At 37.3% G+C, this 20,240-nt stretch overlaps 1 protein-coding gene across 2 annotated transcripts in view; it reads left to right on the top strand.

Moving 5' to 3' along the window:
* The window catches only part of RELN (reelin), a 456,216-nt gene that overhangs the window by 334,721 nt on the left and 101,255 nt on the right, over positions 1 to 20,240 (top strand). For both annotated transcript variants that reach the window (XM_016145914.2, XM_016145915.2), the window contains exons 21-25: positions 1,909 to 2,101; positions 2,725 to 2,837; positions 11,414 to 11,551; positions 12,405 to 12,591; positions 18,342 to 18,547. In XM_016145914.2, coding sequence (XP_016001400.2) covers positions 1,909 to 2,101; positions 2,725 to 2,837; positions 11,414 to 11,551; positions 12,405 to 12,591; positions 18,342 to 18,547 — 837 coding nt within the window. The remainder of the gene's footprint in view (positions 1 to 1,908; positions 2,102 to 2,724; positions 2,838 to 11,413; positions 11,552 to 12,404; positions 12,592 to 18,341; positions 18,548 to 20,240) is intronic.

The raw sequence follows: 20,240 nt of genomic DNA on the forward strand, positions 1-20,240 counted from the left end.
AAATATTGCTAAAAATTGCATTCCACAGTTTTATATTTTTAGATTGCATCCTGTATACTTTAACACATAGCAGCAATCATGGTTTTACATCTTTAATATCAGAGTATCATTGCATAGTAACTGAAAGTTAACCATTGTTAAATTAACTGTAGATGAACAATTATTCAAAACTGTAGTGTTTTCTTCTCTATCTGAGAACAATAGAAGGGCAAAGAGACAGGGTATTTGTTAAGAAGTTTTGGAGTCAGGCAAAGCTGATTTCTTATTGGGTCTCTCCCATTTATTACTTCTATGTCCTCACTTGTTAAAAGTTAATTATTCCTACTTCACGGAGTTGTTATTAAGGATGGAAGATAACATGGATATTGTGCTTTGCACAGTCTTATGATATGGCCTAGACTCAACAACTGATAGGTATCTTTATAATAATGATAAACAACCTACAAGCACTGGATTTGTAGGAACAGCAAATATTAAACATGACTTTTCTTTCTTTTTTTGAACATTCAGGTAGAGCAAAGATGGGAGCGCTTACATTTTAACCTCTATTCATTGTCCAAGTACAAAAACCTTAATTTAAAACCATTAGTTAAATAGTAATTAGTCATTTATGGGAAAAATCTTTTTATATTTTATAAACTTGAGCCAAGGCCATGATGATCCTGTATATGTAGACAATGCTGCATCTTTAAATAACATCTGAATTGCTGCAAGAAGGAAGCAGGGTAATTACTCCTTATTTTGCTGATTCAGGAAAAGATAGTTAAGAAAAAATATTAAATGCCTCAAAATTTTCAAAGTACTGCATTATATCTTTTATCTATGTCAACTAAGACTCCTGATAAATAGGAATTACTGTTGAAGAGTGGTGCTGAAGAATATCATGACCAGGTACTATGGTAGACAAACCCCATGGTGGTTGCCTCTGGGAATATTTACATTGATCTATATTAACTACAGTGAAAATGTGTCCAGACTTTCATCTCCTCTCATAGATTATAAATTCCTTGAACAATTTTCTCTACAAAAACAATTGTGCCTATCTTCAAATAGCTTACAATTACACAGTTCTCAATTTGGACCAAATAAAATATGAATTTTACTGACTTGAGATACACCCAATAAAAACTGCATTATGTTGTTTTCAGTGTTTAATGCTTGAGCATTAAATTATTTGGGGAATGAGAAAAACAAAAGGAAAAGTTTTACGTTGTTCGATTTCCCACCACCAAACACAGCCACTGGAAATATTTTGGTGAATTTTCTTTATACATCATATTGTGGGTTTTTTAAACTTAATTTATCATATATGTGTTAATTTGATTAATTACCTTCATAAATATTTGAAATAGTAACAAACTGTCAAGTGGCCATACCAGTTTACTTAAGCATTCTATTTTCCCTATAGTTTGACCCTGAAATGTTTGCTAATCATTATAAGTAAACCTGCAGTATTCATCATATTTTATAAAATTGTCTTTGAATTTAGTATTATTTCCTAGGGTAGAGTCCAAGAAGTGAGCTTAATGAATCAAAGGGTTTATACTCATGAGCAATATATGAGTGAGTACCCATTTTCAAGTACATTTGACAACTCTGAGTATTAACTTTTATAGATGATAGATAGATAGATAGATAGATAGATAGATAGATAGATAGATAGATAGATAGATAGATAGATGATAGATAGATAGATAGATAGATAGATAGAGATATGTGATATTGCTTCTTTGATAGGTAGATTGTTTTAAATTGCATTTATTAGATTAACGGAAATTAATTCTAGAACTTGCAAGATTTAAATAAGTAAAATGAAAATATTTTGGTTTATAATATGTAACAAAGAGCTTAATTTTTCCCTAATACTTTGCTGTTTTTAATTTTCTGATTTCCACCTCTGTCTTTCAGTTTTACAGGAGACTCTAAACTTGCCTCAAGCATGCGCTATGTGGAAACACAATCAATGCAGATAGGAGCATCCTATATGATTCAGTTCAGTTTGGTGATGGGCTGTGGCCAGAAATACACTCCACACATGGACAATCAGGTGAAACTGGAGTATTCAACCAACCATGGCCTTACCTGGCACCTCGTTCAAGAGGTAAGTCTGTTTTCTGTAAAGCTTATAGCCTCCTCCTTTTTACATAGGAAGCAGATAATTACAATTCTAAAAGTTTAGGTTTGGTTGAAAAGGAACAGTGTTATTTGTAGCAGATTGATGTAAAGTCAGCAGCAAATTATAAGGATGCTACATTCTGCACTATCAGATACTAAAGGGTAATTGAAATGAGAAAGAAATGGGAATAACTTCAGGACTCAATTACTCTAGGATGGTGTTTTGAATATTATTTTCTCTAAATCTCTTCTTCTATAAATGTCTCTTTCTTCTTCCCCTATAGCATGTCTTCATCTGTACTTTTCTAAGTCTATTTACCTATAGATAGACCTTATTAAGAATATATGATAACAGGTCAAAAAAATGGATCCTAACCCATTTTTATTTTTACATATGAAATTTGGAAGACATTTAATTCCATTGTGACATTTCATTTCAATTATTTCCCAAACATTTTACCTTCACAGAAAGAAAAATCATGAATTGCATCCAAATGGTTAGGATTATGACATTAGATTTCTCTAAGGTCTTTTTCATGTAAGTGAGTGAGTCAACATATTGCCTGTGGAGAAAATAGCTGAGTTTAATTTTTGCCCACTCTCTTTTAGGAATGCCTTCCAAGTATGCCAAGTTGTCAAGAATTTACATCAGCAAGTATTTACCATGCCAGCGAGTTCACACAGTGGAGACGAGTCATAGTGCTCCTTCCCCAGAAAACTTGGTGAGAGATAACATTTTTAGAAATGATTGTCACCTTAACTTTTTCTATCTCTATTAGCATGACTTAAATATAAAGAAAAGTTAATTAAGCACAGTAGCAAGATATGCATTCATATTTTTGTCATCAAAAATCCCAGCTCTTTCTTTTATGAACGTATTTGAAAATTTGGTTTTTGAACTGTCCTAACTTTTTCCAATCTCTCTTTTTGCCCCAACTTTTTATGGGAGAACTCAATGTGCCTTTTCCATTAGTTTTGACATATACAAGGGAATGATGCAGAAATCTAAAAACTCCTATGTGAAGACAGTTTGGATTGAAAAGCTGTTTTCTTGCTATAAAACCCTACTTTATATTTCAAAAGCTTAATATACACTCCCCCACCCCCCACTCCCCATTTACATTCCTCAGTAACAAAAATCACCCTCCAGGAAGCAGGAGCATCAGTAACTAGGGAGAAAGTTAAACCTTTCGTAATGTGAAAGAGAAAAGCACACTGCTTTCCAAATATTGCATGGTTTCATTTTAGATTGATCACTCTGAGCACTGTATGAGGAATACATGGTAGGAGCAAGAGTGAAGACAGAAAGACAAGTTAGGGGTTTAAGTGGCTTGGAGTGTGATAGCAGACATAGCAAAAGACATCATTTGTGAAATACATACTAATCAAATTGGGCTTGCTGATGGACTTGATAGGGACTATAGTAGAAAGCAAAGACTCAAATAATTTCTAAATTCTGGGCCCAGGAACATCGTTGGAGGATAGTACCACTGAGATAAAGAAGACTGGAAAAGGAATGGATTTGGGGCAGGAAACTAAGTTCTGTTTTTGATTGGTGAAAAGAGGTAAAGAGGAATATAGTTAATAATAGCATAATAACTTTGCACCACAACAGATGATTAATAGACTTTGGTGATCACATTGTAAGATATATAAATATCGAATCACTACGGTGTACACCTGAAACAAGTAAAATATTATATGCCACATATACTTTAATTTTTAAAAAAGAGTTTGTTTAGGGGCTCTCAGTCAAGGTGGCACAGTAGATAGATACTGTGCTCACCTCTTCTCACAACCACAGAACAACCATCATTGAGAGTCACCTGAGTTCTGGCTGAACAAAAGTCCTACAACTAGGGGCATATGTAAGAGGCCACCTCAAGACTAGTAGGAGGGGCAGAGACCCAAAGCCTGCTGGTCCCAAAAATGTGTGTAGCTGTTGAGAATTGAGAGAGATATCTCAGCTACAGTGGTTTCCCCTAGAGGAGTGAGGAATCTCAGCCCCACAGTGGGTTGCAGTGTCAAAAAGAGAAGTCCCCACAAATTCTGGCTGTGAAAATCAATGGAGATTGTGGCTGAGTAAGACAGAGGTCTATGGGAGTGGCAGATGTTTCTCTTTAAGGGCCTGCATTTGGACTCACTCACTCTGAACTCCAGAACTTGGGCAGCAGCTCGAAAAGCACTAGGGATATACAGAGAGGAACTGAATTGTCTGGCTTCAGAGACAGGGCTGAAGGGGCAGCTTTCTTCCAGAAAGGAGTGCTGGCAGAGGGCTTTGTTCCTTTGTTGAGTCCTCCCAACTCCCAGCATGCAGACACAAGTGACCACCATATCTGAGTCTCCATCATCTGGCTAATACTGGTCACCCTGCCCTGGTGATTTTCTGAGACCCTACCCTTTCCAATTGTGGGCCCACCCAAGCCATCTCCAGTGGCTTTTCCATACAAATAATCTGTCTTGGCTTATGCTGTGGACTTTCCTAAAACCTCTCAAAGGTTCACAAAACCTGTATAAGCAACATCTAGCCTCAGCATACACTGTAGTCCTTGCTGAGCAGCCCCAACCATGGCACTAGTGGCAGCTGGCCTAGGTTCCTGGCTTGGCCTCTTGAGGCACCTCTAAGCCCAGCACAAGTGGCTGCCATCTGTGGATGGCTTGGTGGCCCTGGGAAGGACACAGGCTGCAGTGGAACTTGGCCTGTGGCAGGGCTCCTCCCACTAGGCCCCGGGGCCAGCATCAACAGCGAATGGTTTCAACCTGAGCCGGAGCCCCACCCAGGACTGCATTTGAGAACAACATACCTAAAGGGAAGACTGAATAGGCACCAGTGCTCTGCTAAAGTGAATCCTGCTCTGTAGGGTCAGCCCTTCACCAACCAGTTCTCATAGCCAATCAACCTGAGGGTCAATCTCTGCCATTGACATGCCAATAGCAACTAAGGCTCAAGTATCACAGGCGGGCACACACAACCCACACAAGGTCCATACCTGCAGCACCTGGCTCAGGTGACCAGGGAAGACTGTGTTGCTACACACCACAGGACACCTACTACATAAGCCCACTCTACTAAGACTGGGAGACTTAGGAGTCCTGCCTAATAATGATAAACAAACACAAAGAGGCAGCCAAAATGGGGAGACAAAGAAACATGTCCCAAATGAAAGGACAGAACAAAGCCCTTAATCCTTTCCCTTTTTTCACCAACCCCCCAAACTCCCCCCCCCATCTGGCAGCCATTAGGATGTTTTCCGTATCTATGAATTTATTTCTGCTTTTGTTTGTTCATTTTTTTCTTTAGATTCCACATGTAAGTGAAATCGTATGGCATTTGTCTTTCTCTGTGTGACTTACTCCATTCAGCACAGTACCCGCTAGGTCCATTCATGTTGTGGCAGATGGCAAGATTTTATTCTTTTTTATGGCTGAGTAATATTTCATTGTATATATATGCCACCTCTTCTTTATCCATTCATCCATCGAAGGACACCCAGGTTGCCTCCATACCTTGGCTATCGTATATAATGTTGCAATGAACATAGGGGTTCATGTGTCTTTTTGAATTACTATTTTAGGTTTTTTGGGTAAATAACCAGAAATGGAATTACTGGGTCCTACTTTGTCTCTTGTTATAGCCTTTGTTTTAAAGTCTATTGGGTCTAGTATAAGTATTGCTACCCCAGATTTTTTTGTTTCCATTTTCATGAAGTATCTTTTTACATCCCTTAACCTAGTCTGTGTGTCTTTCAATCTGAAGTGAGTCTGTTGTAGGCAGCATACATAAGGTCTTGTTTTCTTATTCATTCAGCCATTATTTTGATTGGAGCATTTCACATTTTTACATTTGAAATAACTGTTGATAGATATGTAGTTACTACCATTGCATTATTCATATTCTTTATTTTTTCTTCTTAAAGAAGTCCCTTTACATTTCTTATAATACTGATTTGATGCTGATGAACTCCTTTAGCTTTTTATTGTCTGGGAAGCTCCCTATCTATCCTTTGATTCTAAATGATAGCTCTGCTGGGTAGAGTAATCTTGGTCGTAGTCTTTTCTTCTCATCACTTTGAATATTGCATGCCAATCTCTTCTGGCCTGCAAAGTTTCTGGTGAAAATCAGCTAACAGTCTTATGGGAACTCCCTTGTAGGCAACTAACTGCTTTCTCTTGCTGCTTTTGAGATCTCTCTTTGCGTTTAACCTTTGTCATTTTATTTATGATATGTTTTGGTGTGGGTCTCTTTGGGTTTGTCTTGCTTGGGACTCTCTGTGCTTCATGGGTTTATATGCTTACTTTCTTTGCCAAATTAGGAAAGTCTTCTGCCATTTTTTATTCAAATAGGTTTTTAAATTCTTGCTCTCTACTTCTTCTTCTGGTGTGATGTGAATGTTGGTACTTTGATGTTGACCCAGAGGTTCCTTAAACTATCCTCAGTTTTGGGTTCTTTTTTCTTGTAGCTGTTATTGGGTGTTTTCTGCTGCCTTATCTTCTAAATTGCTAATTGGATCCTCTGCTTCATCTAACCTACTATTGATTCCCTCTAATGTATTCTTCATTTCAGTTATTGCACTCCGTATTTTTGACCATTTTTTAAAATATTTTCCAACTCCATTTTTATCTATCTCTTTGTTAAAGGTCTCACTAAGTTCCTCTACTCTTCCCCTAAGCATCCTTATAAGCAGTGTTTTGAACTCTACATCCGGTAGATTGCTTGTCTCCATTTTGTTTAGTTCTAGTTCTGCAACTTTATTCTGCTTTTTCATTTGGGACATGTTTTTATTTTGACTCCCCATTTTGGCTTCCTCCCTGTGTTTGTTTCTATGTATTATTAGGTAGAGCTGCCAAGTCCCTCAGTCTTAGTAGAGTGGCCTTATGTAGTAGGTGTCCAGTGGGGCCCAGTGCCTCAGTCTCCCTGAGCCAGGTACTGCAGGTGTATCCCTTATGTGGGTTGTGTGTCCCTTCCTTTTATAGTTGAAACTTGGTTGTTGTTTGCACATCAGGAGAAGGGATTGACCTTTGGGCGATTGGTTGTGAAGATTGACCAGTTAGGGTCTGACCCTGCAGAGTAAGTTTTGTTTTAGCAGGGCTCTGGTGCCTGCCCAGTCCACCCCTTAGGTGTGTTGTCTTCAAATGCACCTATGGTGATGCTCCAGCTTGGGTTGAAGCCACCCACTGTTTCTACTGGCTCCAGAGCCTCGTGGGGGCTGCTCTGCCACAGGCCAAGTTCAGCCACAGCCTGTGCTCTTTCTGGGGCCTCCTGGCAAGAGTCACCAAGGAATCCATCAATGGCCACCATCTGTGCTGGGCTTAGAGGTGCCTCAAGAGGCCCAGCCAGGAACTGAGGACAGTTGCCACTAGTGCTGTTCTTGGGGCTGCTCAGCAAGCAGTACAGGGCATGCTGAGGCCAGACACTGCTTATTCAGGTTTTGTGAACCTTTGAGAGATTTAAGGAAAGTTCACTGCATGAGCCAAGACAAGTCATTTGTATGGAAAAGTTTCTGGAAGCAGCTTGGGTGGGCCCACAAGTAGGGAGGAGAAGGGTGTTAAGGAATCTCCAGGGCAGGGCAACTGATATTAGCCAGGTTGATGGCCATTTAGATATCACAGCTGCCTGTGTCTGCACATTGGGAGCGGGAGAGCTCAAAGGAACAATGGATTCTACCAGCACTCTGTCTGGGAGAAAGCTGCTCCTCCAGCCCTTGCCCTTAAGCCAGACAGCTCAGTTCCTCCTCATATGTCTCTGGCACCTTTCAAGCTGTTGCCCCACTGTTGGAGCTCAGAGCAAGTGAGTCCATCACCAAGTTAGTCATGTGTAGGCCCTTTAAGAGGAATTCCAGCCACCTTTTGTCTCAGCCATAGTCTCCCCTGGTTTTTACAGCCAAATATTGTGGCGACTTCTCTTTCTGGCACTGGAAACCTGGACTTGTGAGCCTGGTGTTGGCTGGAACCCCTTGATTCTCCTGGGGGATCCTCCACAGCTGAGATATCCTTCCTACTTTTTCAACACCACATGCTGGTATGGGACCAGCTCATTTTGCATCTGCACCCTGGAGGTGGCTTCTTCTGTATGGCCTTAGTTATAGGACTTCTGTTCAGCCAGACTTCGGGCAATTCTCAGTGATTGTTGTTCTTTGGTTTACTTGTAATTTTTTTGTGGTTATGAGATGAGGCAAACATGACATTTCCCTACTCTGCCATCTTGACTGGACACCTAGTTAGTGCCATGTGTTAATGATCCTTGGCCATGCTGACATTACCTCTACCTGCACCTCTAGCTAATGCTGGCTTTCTCAGCTCCAGGCCTTTGTTTCTACTGGCCTGATAGTTGTCTTTCAGCTACATCTTTGTTTGGTTATTTTTATTCAAGCATATGCAACTGTAAGTTGAAAGCATATAAACAAATATGATTCCTGCATTATTAAAGATTTATTAAGTTTGGAAAATATTCTAGATAGGACACCTTAGAATGGAAACATTTAATATGTACACCTGCTTGGAGAACTTTCATTGTATATGAACTGAGTATTTGAAAATTAATGAAAATGAAACCCAATGAAAATTAATTTTGTTGTTATGAGAGACATTTACATAAGAACAGGGCCTAATGAAACCCAAACAGCTGTCAGTTGCTGACTTCATAAACAAATCAACACCTAATGACTGGGTTTCAGAATAATTGGGTAAATGTAATGATGGTTAACTCTGAAGGTGGAAAATATAATTTAGTCAGCCTTCATTTACCTTGATTTCTCAGGTTACCTAACTATCAAGAGATGACTCAGTGCTATTTTATTTTAGTCTAGAAGTTTATATGGGAGGGGGGAAATCAAATAAAGAAGAGACTGTCAAGTTTTGTTGCTTTGGGGAATCCATAGAGTTTAGATTTTAAATGCAAGTCAATTTCATTTCATGAGCCATACAGCTATAGTCTCACTTTTAGACTCAATTCAAAGTGTACAAGAGTTTTCTCCTATGAACTTATTAGAGGGAAGGGAGAAGGAGGGGGAGGGGAAGGAGGAAAAGGGAAAGGAGGGGGGGAGAGAGAATGAGAGAGAGAGAGAAGAGAAGAGAATTGGCAAATTAAATATTTGTATTGAGGGCAATATTTAGCAGTGATGCAGCTGCAAATCAGTGAGATCACACCTTGTGTTCTCACATGTTACCAGCTGGAGATTGCTCAAACAACAAATTTTTTTCCTCACTAAAAATGAAGCCAATATTCAATCTCTTTTTGCTTCCTTTTCTGTTAATTAACATCAGATAATTAAATTGTGGATTATATTTTTAGATCGGATAATTCACTTTAAGCTTTTTATTTTAAGGAAATATCTTTTTTAGGAGTTCATATAATGCATATAAGGATTAATTGACTTAGAAAAAAATTCAGAATGTGTCTAAATGTGACTATTTAGAAGCATAATAAACTGGGAAATCTAGGACAAGTTTCTGAAACCTTCCAACCCTATTTTAGTGTTTGATATATCAAAATTTCAAAATAATATATGCCATAGTTTTCATGTAGGCATGTGACTGTAAAGAAAATAAACTATCACCTTAGTCAACAAACCACCAAAGCAATCATTAAATTCATAGGCTGGAAGGGATCTTAGAAATCAGTTTTCCCAATCCTTTTATTTGAGAAGTGAGAAACTAGAAGCCCCTGAAGGCTTAAATTTCTCACTAAAGGTCACACAGCTGATAAATTGCACAGCCTAGGTCCTGGGGGTTGGGTCTCCTGACTCTTAGAACATTCTTCACTTTATTATTACCTACAGAAGTCAAAAACAGTCTGCCCTTTCCTGGCCTATCCATCCACTCACTGATTCATTTGTTAGTGGATTTTTTTTTTGTACACCTACTTTATTCTGTTCCTGTGTAAACTACTGAGACAAAAATATCCCTGTACCCAAAAGAGCTCACAGTCAAGACACCCGCGGCCCTAGACTTGACTCAGATTATAATCAATCTTAAAAGAATATAGTCATCTCTCCTTGTCATGACACTGGTGCATGAGTCTGAATCTGCTTCTTTTCTGTAAGGCTCTATGCTCTAAAAACAATATATTTACTTTTATAGGAGGCTTTTCTAAAGAGTATTTCTTAATGGGAATATGAAAATTGTGTTGGCTATTATGTTACAAATATAAACTATTCCCATAGAGGAAGTGCATCTCTCTTACTGTATGTACCATGATGAGCTCTGATATGCAGCAAACTTATGTCTACTAGACATACCTCAATGAGTATGGAATTATTCTACTAAGAATGAAAATGCAATCTATTAGCCACAGATCATTGGTAAACAATAAACAATAAGGCTGGATTTTAACAATCTATTATGTACTTAGCAAGTATTTAATATGTGGGTGATTGATGCAGTAGACTTTAATGGATCATTTAGAACTGTTAAGATCAAGTGTATCTGCAGATAGTGCACTTGGGAAGAGTTTAATCAATGGAACTGAGTATTCACGTTAATTCTGCAAATCCTTTTTGTTTTCTTTTGTTTTGCACTTTGACCAAAAAGAACTAATAATGGATCCCTGAAAATTCCTAGAGGTGAAAAATATGATATGATTTTAAAAGAATTTCTTATGATTGTCAGTGAATGGAAACCTTGACATTGCTCTCAAATTATCCTCATCTTTTGACTTTATATCTGGTTTAGATTAATCAAGGTCTCAAGTGTTTCTCTATGTGTAATGGATTGTTCAACTTTTTATCTCCACTAAATATCAGCTTGTTCATGAAACCTAAGCAAGTTAGTGTTTCAGAAATAATAAGCTAAGTTTAGCACCCAGATGTTCTCAAGCCCCAAAAAATACCCACAGACAAAACTTTCATTTCATATTGAGAGCTAACTAGAAATCTTCCAATAACCACTGATGTGTTTATTGTAAGAAATTGTATTACTCTAAGTTAAATACCTCACATTTTTGTTTGTGAAAGAGAGGCCGTTTAGCATATGTCTTTATTTTTCCTAAATATTCTTTTTTACTTTTCCTAGCATCAAATCTCTGTGCAACAACAAAAAAATCTGATATTTTGTTTTTCTTTAAAATGTCTCAAATTAAGATTGAGGCATATACAAAATAAGCAGATTTCTTTTTAACTTTTCTTCATGAAGAATTTTGAATTGGATAATAACAGTAGAAATTAAAATACTAAAAAAAACTGGCAGCTAAATATAAGTTTCAGAAAGTTAGTTATATGAAAGATTTTGAACTCTGACATTCTTTGTAATACTACCACACGTCAATTAAAATACCATCTTTATTACTGTACCTTGCTTCTAGGTCTGGTGCCACCCGCTTCCGTTGGAGTCAGAGCTATTACACAGCCCAAGATGAGTGGGCTTTAGACAGCATCTACATCGGACAGCAGTGCCCAAACATGTGCAATGGGCATGGCTCGTGTGACCACGGCATGTGCAGGTACCAGCGTCGGAAAGTGTGATGGATCCTCTGCTCCCAGAATTTGTGTTTGTAGGGATACTACAGCAGTCGTTTTCAGAGTTATATAGATAGACTGATAAATAATGAAATAGCCAAAAGAAAATGAGCCTCCTTTCTGTTCTTATTTTAGATGTGAAAGATATTATTGCATTTAAATTAGTGTAAAGCCATATATTCTAAACTTCAAAATCTAATCTATTTTCAGAGTTTAATTAATTAACCCCAAAGTCCTATTGGGTAGTTAGTTAAAAGAGCCTTACAATTGTTTCCTTTTTTCCCCTGTCAGTCTTAAAGCACTAGTCAAACAGCTGCTGCACACTCTCCTACCCCACTTCGCCAGAAGCTCAAGGTTGTATACAAGGGTAGATGGTGATTATCACTAATGAGGATGAGATAGGAACACACTTGAATACTTAAAGACTTGAAAAGAGATGTAATTTAATTAGAAAGAGGAACTTTAAAATGTGGCCAGAGTTACATGTTGGTTGAACAAACATTTATATGTGACGTTTTAAGGCTACAAGAAAATCCCACTATCCTCCCTCCCCCCTCACTTGCCATGCACTTATGCACACACCCATATCCTTCTTCATAAACTCGATGCCTCAATTCTACTGTTACAGCACTATTTCTTTTAAGAAAGGATTATTTTTTTGCAGTGTGAAAAACTGAAGGTTATTTCTATCACATACTGTAGATTAAACACTGTAGACACTAGACACATGAATGCTGAGTCCAGAGCAGAAGGGAGACACTGAAAATGTTGTAGGTCGCAGGGCCAGGACACGCATAGATGAGACTGTGACTTGTTACTTGGCATCCTCTCTCATAGGTGTGACCAGCGGTATCAAGGCACTGAATGCCACCCAGAAGCTGCTCTTCCTTCTACGATTATGTCAGATTTTGAGAATCAGAATGGTTGGGAGTCAGACTGGCAAGAAGTTATTGGGGGAGAAATTGTCAAACCAGAGCAAGGGTGTGGGGTCATCTCTTCTGGATCATCTCTGTATTTCAGCAAGGTATGACTAAGAGCTGGGGATAAGTTTTGACTGTATCGTGACTAAGATATGGGAATAATGATCAGAGCAATGGCTATTTGAATGTGTGACTAATTTGTGGAGCAGTCTGAACTTAGAGGGTACAAATATGAGATGGTTTTATTTTTCCCCACATTTCTTGTTTCTAACTGGGCTTTGTGAAATTCCTATCCCTAACTACATCTGGGAAACGTTTATAGTTTTATGATTGTTTTGGGGTACTACAAATCTGGGTTAAACCAGTTTAAAAATGCTGTCCCTCTTGTACCTGATTTAAATCTCATTGCTTTCCTTTCCACTAGGGCCAACTAGGCTTGTGTTTTGGAGGTCTTTGAGTGAGGCAGGGTCTTGGTCTCTTCTCAACCCAGCCTTTGGAGGGTGTGTAAACATGCGGGCCTGTGGGTAAGGGTATGAGTGGGGGTAAAGGTGGTAGAGCTTAAAGTTTAAGAGCAGCAACTGTAACCAGACTATCTGCTTCAGTTTGATTCTGCCACTTCCAGCTGTATGACTTGGAGCAAATTCCTTAACCCCTCTCTATGATTTGGTTTCTTCATGTGTAAAGTGGAGATAATAAGTGTCTGCCTCATTAGGGTATTATGCGGATTAAATGCATTAGTATACTTACAAATCACGTAACACAGTGCCTAACACATAGAAAGCACTTCTGTGTTTATTAAATTTGTCAGTCAATTAACGTCAAGAATATGATTGGGGGAAGGAGGATTAATGGGGGTGAGGATGTGCAGAGCTGTTCCTAGGGAACTGGTCAGCTCTCCATAGTGAGCAAACATCTTGGGTCCCATTTTGGCTCAGTTTGGTGGCTGCTGGTGGCATCTGCTGTTGTGGGACTATCTTAGTCAACTTAAGCTACTGTAACAAAAATATCATATATAAAATACCATTAAAAATATTGTTGTGTGGCTTAAAAGGCAAACATTCATTTCTCACACCTTTGAAAGCTGGAAAGTCCCAGATCAAGACACCAGCTGATTTGGTGTCTAGTGAGGACCCACTTCCTGATTTGTAGATGCCGTCTTCTCTTTGTCCTCACACAGTGGAAAGAGGAGAGAAATAAAAAACAGGCTCTCTCATGTCTTTTCCTATAAGAGCATTAATCCTATCATAAGGGTTCTACCAAATAACTTAATTACCTGCCATAGGCCCCACCTCCTAATACCATTCCTTTGAGAGTTAGGCTTTCAACATATGAGTTTGGGGTGCACAAACATAAAGTTTATAACAGAGATTGCATAGAAGTTTTTCTTGCAGTGTTCAGCTTCCTCAGTGGCAGCACCTGGTTAGGCAGACAGGTCAATAGATGCCAACCTAGGTACTGAGGTACCAGCCAGAATCTCTAAGACAGATTCTCTTGGAACAACCCCAACCCATGTTACTTGGTTAGGGATGGGGGAGGGAGAACCACCTCCATTCTGCAGACTACGTGGGACATTCTTTTCTTCCTCCCTCCTCCAAGTCATCTCTTCATATCGTCTTCAAAAGAATTAGAAGGGAAACTGTTCCTGTTCTACAACCTTAGCAACATGTTTAACCCCAATTATTGGCAGCTCTCTTTATAATATGGGGTGCTTAACGCCACTTCTTTCAGCAAAGACAAGAGCCAGCAATTCTAGGACAACTGGAAATATTCCACTCTTCGTCACGTAACAAGTACACAGGTGTAGGTGATGTGCCATAGGACAAATATATTGGGGAATCTTTTAGGGCAAAAATCTCAAACAAGTTAATTTATGCACATGCAAAAATAGGTTCAGGTTTTGTTTTGATGCAGGTGTAGAACAAAGAATCAGCAGGTAAACAAGGTAGGGAATGATAGAAAATCAGGGATGGATTCCATTTAATATTTGCTATCCACTGAAATTGAAGGTCCCTGGGTCATTATTGTTAGAGATAATAGTCAAAACATTGGTCAAATGTATATGACCAATATACATTGCAGAGATCCAGTTACACTGTATGATTGTGCAGAAATGGGAAAATTGTGCCTCCCTTAAGCATCAGTTTAAAAAAAGATTATGAATCCTTAACCAATATGTACACAAATATCCCAGTAAACATGTGTATGTACACACAGACAGTTTAAACATATAAAGTTACATATCACTATTCCTTACACTTAATTTATGATGATCTCTGGAGTCAAACTACCTGGGTTTATACGTGGACTCCAAAGCTTATTAATTGGTTCATCTTGCAGTTATAACATCTTTGTGTACCTCAGTTTTCTTGACTATAAAGTGGGATGTTAGGAGGATTAAGTGAGTTAATGCAAGTATAAAGAATACTGTTGGGAACATAGAAATAGCTCAATAAGTGTTAGCTATTATAATTACATTTCATGAGACTAAATTACAAATTGTTATCATTGACTATTTCCCTATATATGCCATGCTACTAACTTAAAATCAGCATTTCAAAAGCTTTCAGCCCAATTCAGCTTTCTCCTTAAATTTTTGCCAAAATATGTATTTTTTTTCCTTACCTTTTTTCTCTTAGTCACATCTTTGAATTCTAAATAAGAAACTAGCTTAAGCTAAAAAAAAAAAAAAAAAAAAAAAAAAAGAGGAAATTTGGTTCATGTAATCAAAACACAGGGAGGGCTTAGATAAAACTGATCTCAGAGATAACTGGAACCTGAAACTCAAAGCTCACAGAGTTCTCTCCATGTGAGTAGAGTGTTTTCAGGTCAGCTATCATTATGAGAGTAGAACCATGGCCACAGAGCTTTCTAAGCAGCTCCATTGGAAAATCTGGGGAAGGTTTCTGATTGGCCAATCACAGTGTCCGCGGGAATGGTGTACTGTGATTGGCATAGCGAGAGTCACATACTCACTCCTTTGGCAGAGATGTATTGACAGTTTCGCAGCCTCCACCAGCCAGCATGATTGAGCTAGAGAAGAGGCAATAACCCAAAGGAAGTTTCCTTAGACCTTTCGCAAACCACCCTAGATTAATTTATCTAAAAACATGCTTCTGTCCTGTCAGTGTTCCAGCACAGATGTTCCAGACGATCTCCAAAACTGCTGCCCTGAATAAATAACTTATTTTATTTTTCCAAACATGAGCCGTCTGCCCCAAACAAGGTCTCCTCATCATCTCACATTCTGCCAATTTCCCTGTCATCGCTTAGTCTCTCTGCCTACCAATCTGGCCTTTCATTGTCTGTGCATCCATGTAAACCTTGCAGTGTCCTGCTCAAATTGTGCTGCTTCCGTGAAGCTTTCTGGAACTATGGCAAACTATACTGAATTCTCCTTTTTTTGAATTTTTCTCTCATCTGTGTTCTATACAGAGATAGATCATATTTTCATTCTCACAGTACCCACCAAGATATAGAGTCCTACTGGCTAAGCCAATTCTAGATAAGATATATAACTCAGAAATGCATGCTATCTGCTAGGCTTTTACACACCAATAAATACCCTTGAGATTGAATAGATTGGAGAATTGATAAATGCTTATGTGACTAAATGAGGTCAACATGGAATATAACTTGGTCTACAGCCCTAAGTTGTCATTATTGTCACTGCACATACCCATGTACTCTCAAGTTTATTCTCGTAAAATGAGATATTATGCCTGGTAAAACTGGCACTCAGTAATATTTGTTGAGGAAAGGAATGAATGTGTGAATGAAAATTGGAAAACAGCAAAGGGTCCTAAGGAAATGATTATTTTCAAATACATATAGTAGAATTATTTTTTCTAGTGGCATTTGATTAAAGAAGATTTTAATGGGAGGCAAAAGGTAAAGTTTTATGAAGTGTTTTAGAAGTTTTGTTTTAAAGACTCTGAAGTCTGAAGGCATTTCTTTAAAATTTGTTTTATTTTGTCTAAATCCTTAAAGCAGTAAGCTATTTTAACCTTGAATGTTGGGGGGTAATTGGGAGTCATTTTCCACACTCCTGGAAGGAGGAGATCCTCAACCTATGCTCCAACGCATATGCATGCGCATATTGCATGTATGTTAATGTCTACACATACACACATAGATACATCAATTGTAGTATAATAGCATAACTGCAAAACATGTGTTCCATCAAATTGTGAATTCTGAAAAAATGTTTGCCAAGAGACATTTCCTTTTTTTCTTTTTTTCTCTCTTTAAAACAATGTTCAGCAGTTCAGTTCACTGAACAAAAGAAAATGATTTGTGCTATTCTCTAGGAAAAAAAGTCTTCAGTGCCAAAACAAGCATTTGTGTGATATTTTTCATCATTTAAAAAAAAAAAATCTTACAAAACACTCTTTATAAACCTATGTAGACCAACATCGTAGTCTCCTGGAAAAACAACACTACTCTATAAATTTCACAATAGACCAATCATTCCAACCAGCTAATTGTGTTAACTGGATTTTTATAATTCCCCTCACCTTAGATCTTTATCCTTCTGGCTTTTGCTAAGTTTTTCATGGAAATTTGTTGGGTTTTAATTAACCAGCTAGATTCTATAGTTTTACATCTCAAAATCATTCTTCTTGTAATGATCATGAAGGATGAAAATTCTCGACCAGATTATAATACTATCTGAGGTGTTTCTCATTTACACTATTTCAAATCAACAAGAAAAAAGTGCCTATACCATGTTGAAAATGAATATTACTTTAAAGATTTCCTCAAACACATACTTAAAATTGAGTATTCCTAGGAATAAATTCCTATGTCAGGATTAAGTTCTTGTTTGACTGGAATCCTCTTTTTGAGGGGGAGATTCTCTTAATTGGCTTTAGATCTTTCAGCAACTTGTACTCTTTTAATTATCCCCAGGTATTTCCCCTGAGACTCTTAATAACTGAAGCCCTTTGTTAATTTACTTAATAGATTAAAGTTAGGTTTAAATTATAAGTGTGGGAAGAAGTCACTTTTCTCTATATTGTGTATCCTATCTCAGTTTTTCTTCCCAATTTTTAATCGAACTACTTGAGAGTTCTCCAGGCCAAGTCCAGAGCAGACCATGGATTAGCTTTGGCAGAATCTGTTTCCGTAGAAGTTTCTCATAATCAAACCTTTTTTTCAATCCCATTAGCACAAAACCATTTACATACAAGAGGAATGATGACAAACCTTGTCAAGTTGTATCTAATACCTCACAACAGGACTGTGTCATGCAGGGTACATACTAAGCAAATGAAGTTGCTGGATTTGATGGAATTTTTAGTATTTTTAAGACGCAAAGAAACCATAGAGTGGTCGCAAGTTTCACACGACATATTATTTCATCAAATTGTCAAAACACCCTATAAGAAAGGTGTTACTACCCATATTGTAACTTCAGGGAAAATCAAAGTGCAGAAAGGTCACACAGCTAATGAACAGCATGAATAATGGGCTGAGATTCAAACCCAACTTCAACTGATCTCAAAGTGTATGGATTTTTTCTCCCTGACTCTGCCTGGATGAGATTTACTAAGCAAATATGGTAAGTGTTTTAATTTAAATTAGTTTTTAACTAGTTCGTAATTAGCAGTTCCCAAGGATCTCATAGCCAAGTCTGAGAATCGGTGATGTAGAGACTAATTGAATCTATCCAGGAACAGTTACCATGACCAGTGTAAAGACATTTAAATGGTATAACTTGCTCCTCTCAACAATGAATGAGGACAAAATCATCTCCACATAGTGCTAAGATGCTCGTGTGAATTTGAAACCAAACAACAAAATGCTAAAGAGCTTCCAGATGACAGAATCTTTGATTTTTATGTCCTTTGGAAAGGCTGGGAAAAGACAGCTAGTGAGCTGGGATCTGGACACTTCTTGGGTGGACTTCATCCAGTTCTACATCCAGATAGGCGGAGAGAGTGCTGCATGCAACAAGCCTGACAGCAGAGAGGAAGGCATCCTCCTTCAGTACAGCAACAACGGGGGCATCCAGTGGCACCTGCTGGCAGAGATGTACTTCTCAGACTTCAGCAAACCCAGGTAACCACCCCCAACGGCCATCTGGTGGTTTCTAAGAATGGTAAAGATCACACTGTTGTTGAGGCATTTCCAAAATATAGTTAACTATTACAAAAATAGACAAACTAGTAAATATCTGACATGAATGATAGCCCACTATATAAACATTTAATTTCATTTAAGCTTCTGGACAGAAAACATTTTATTCATATTTGAATTTTTAAAGAATTTGAGAAAAAAGTGTGACTAGAAGAAAAGAGACAATTGACTATTGTTTTCCCAAGGAAACTCTGTTTTATAGGGATGGTCCAAGCTCACTCTTCCCATTTGGGTTTTTTTAATGTACATACTAAATATGTTCATCTATTATATTTAATAGTAAGGTGTATTCTGTTAAAAGTTTTCATATGGCTGCACCCAGGGCTAGTCCTAGACAGTATATAAATGAATCTGTGGAGCTTAGAATTTCTTAAATTTTTCACTGGCCCATCCCTGTCTTTATTTTGATGGATGGAGAATATATGTAATAAAATACCTTAGGCAATGACTGTTAAAGAGTTTGGGAAAACGACTCATGTTCAATACCAATACCAGGCAATCATTGTATTTATATCTATTTAAATTAGTTATGTTGCAATTATGTAGTATTTTGAAATTCTATATGTGTACTTTATATTTTAATATGTGTCATTAAAATCTACTCAAAGATATCACTTTTAGAGCATCCCTTTTTATAATTTCTGTATTTACACTTTAACACACAAAGTTTTATATATATATATTGAGCTGCAGGTATTAAGCTTTAACATACTAAAGTTGTCTGTTTTACATTTTATAAATGAACCTTGTTTTATTGAAAAAAGTTTTTGAAGAATAGATAAATTCATTTCTTATAAATTAAATATATTTCAGAATGCTACTTAAAATATAGCTATTCTGTAGATTGAAAGTTCATAAATTTATTGTTTTAAAACATTGAGTCATTTAAAAGTGATATAACTTTCCATAATATAACACAAATAGATGTTCAGAGAGACCAACTATGAGCATTTTTTCTAAGGATGAATGGGAAAAGCAGAAACCAAAGAAGAGACAACTGAGTAAAACAAGAAATGTAACATCCAGGGAGAAAGTCAGGAGTGGTGAGTGAGAGAGAGAACGCGCTGATTCTCCCAGTATAGTAGAGGGGGAATTGATAATGGTGCAAAAGTGGTTTTAAAAACAATTTTAAATAATTCAAATTATATTTCCCATTGTCAATCTGGAAATTAGTAAGAGTCCAGTTAAGTGACTAGATTATTCCAGAAATGTTCTGCTTTATTTTTATGAGAATTTATCTTTAGATACAGAATATTTCACCACATTTTCAAAGAGTTTATGACACTAAAATGGTTAAGAAATTCTGAGTTGGAAGATATCAGAAAAAATACCCGATTCGCGATGGCTAATACATAAATAAATATAAGGAATAACTAACAGAAATTCTAAGACTCTCTAAAGAAAACTACAAAACTTCAAAATTCCCTTCAGAGATAGAAAAGAAAACAAACAAATGGAAAATAATACAGCATCTCTGGACAGGAAAACTGAATATTACGATATGAATTTATCCTTTCATTTATATGTAATGCAATTCCAATCAAAATCTTACTGGTATTTTTGTCAAAACTTTATATCTAGAAATGTAAACTGACAAAAATAATTTAAACTTTGG

The sequence above is a fragment of the Rousettus aegyptiacus genome, unplaced genomic scaffold (genome assembly GCF_014176215.1).
Source record: "Rousettus aegyptiacus isolate mRouAeg1 unplaced genomic scaffold, mRouAeg1.p scaffold_m13_p_13, whole genome shotgun sequence".
Taxonomy (NCBI): Eukaryota; Metazoa; Chordata; class Mammalia; order Chiroptera; family Pteropodidae; genus Rousettus; species Rousettus aegyptiacus.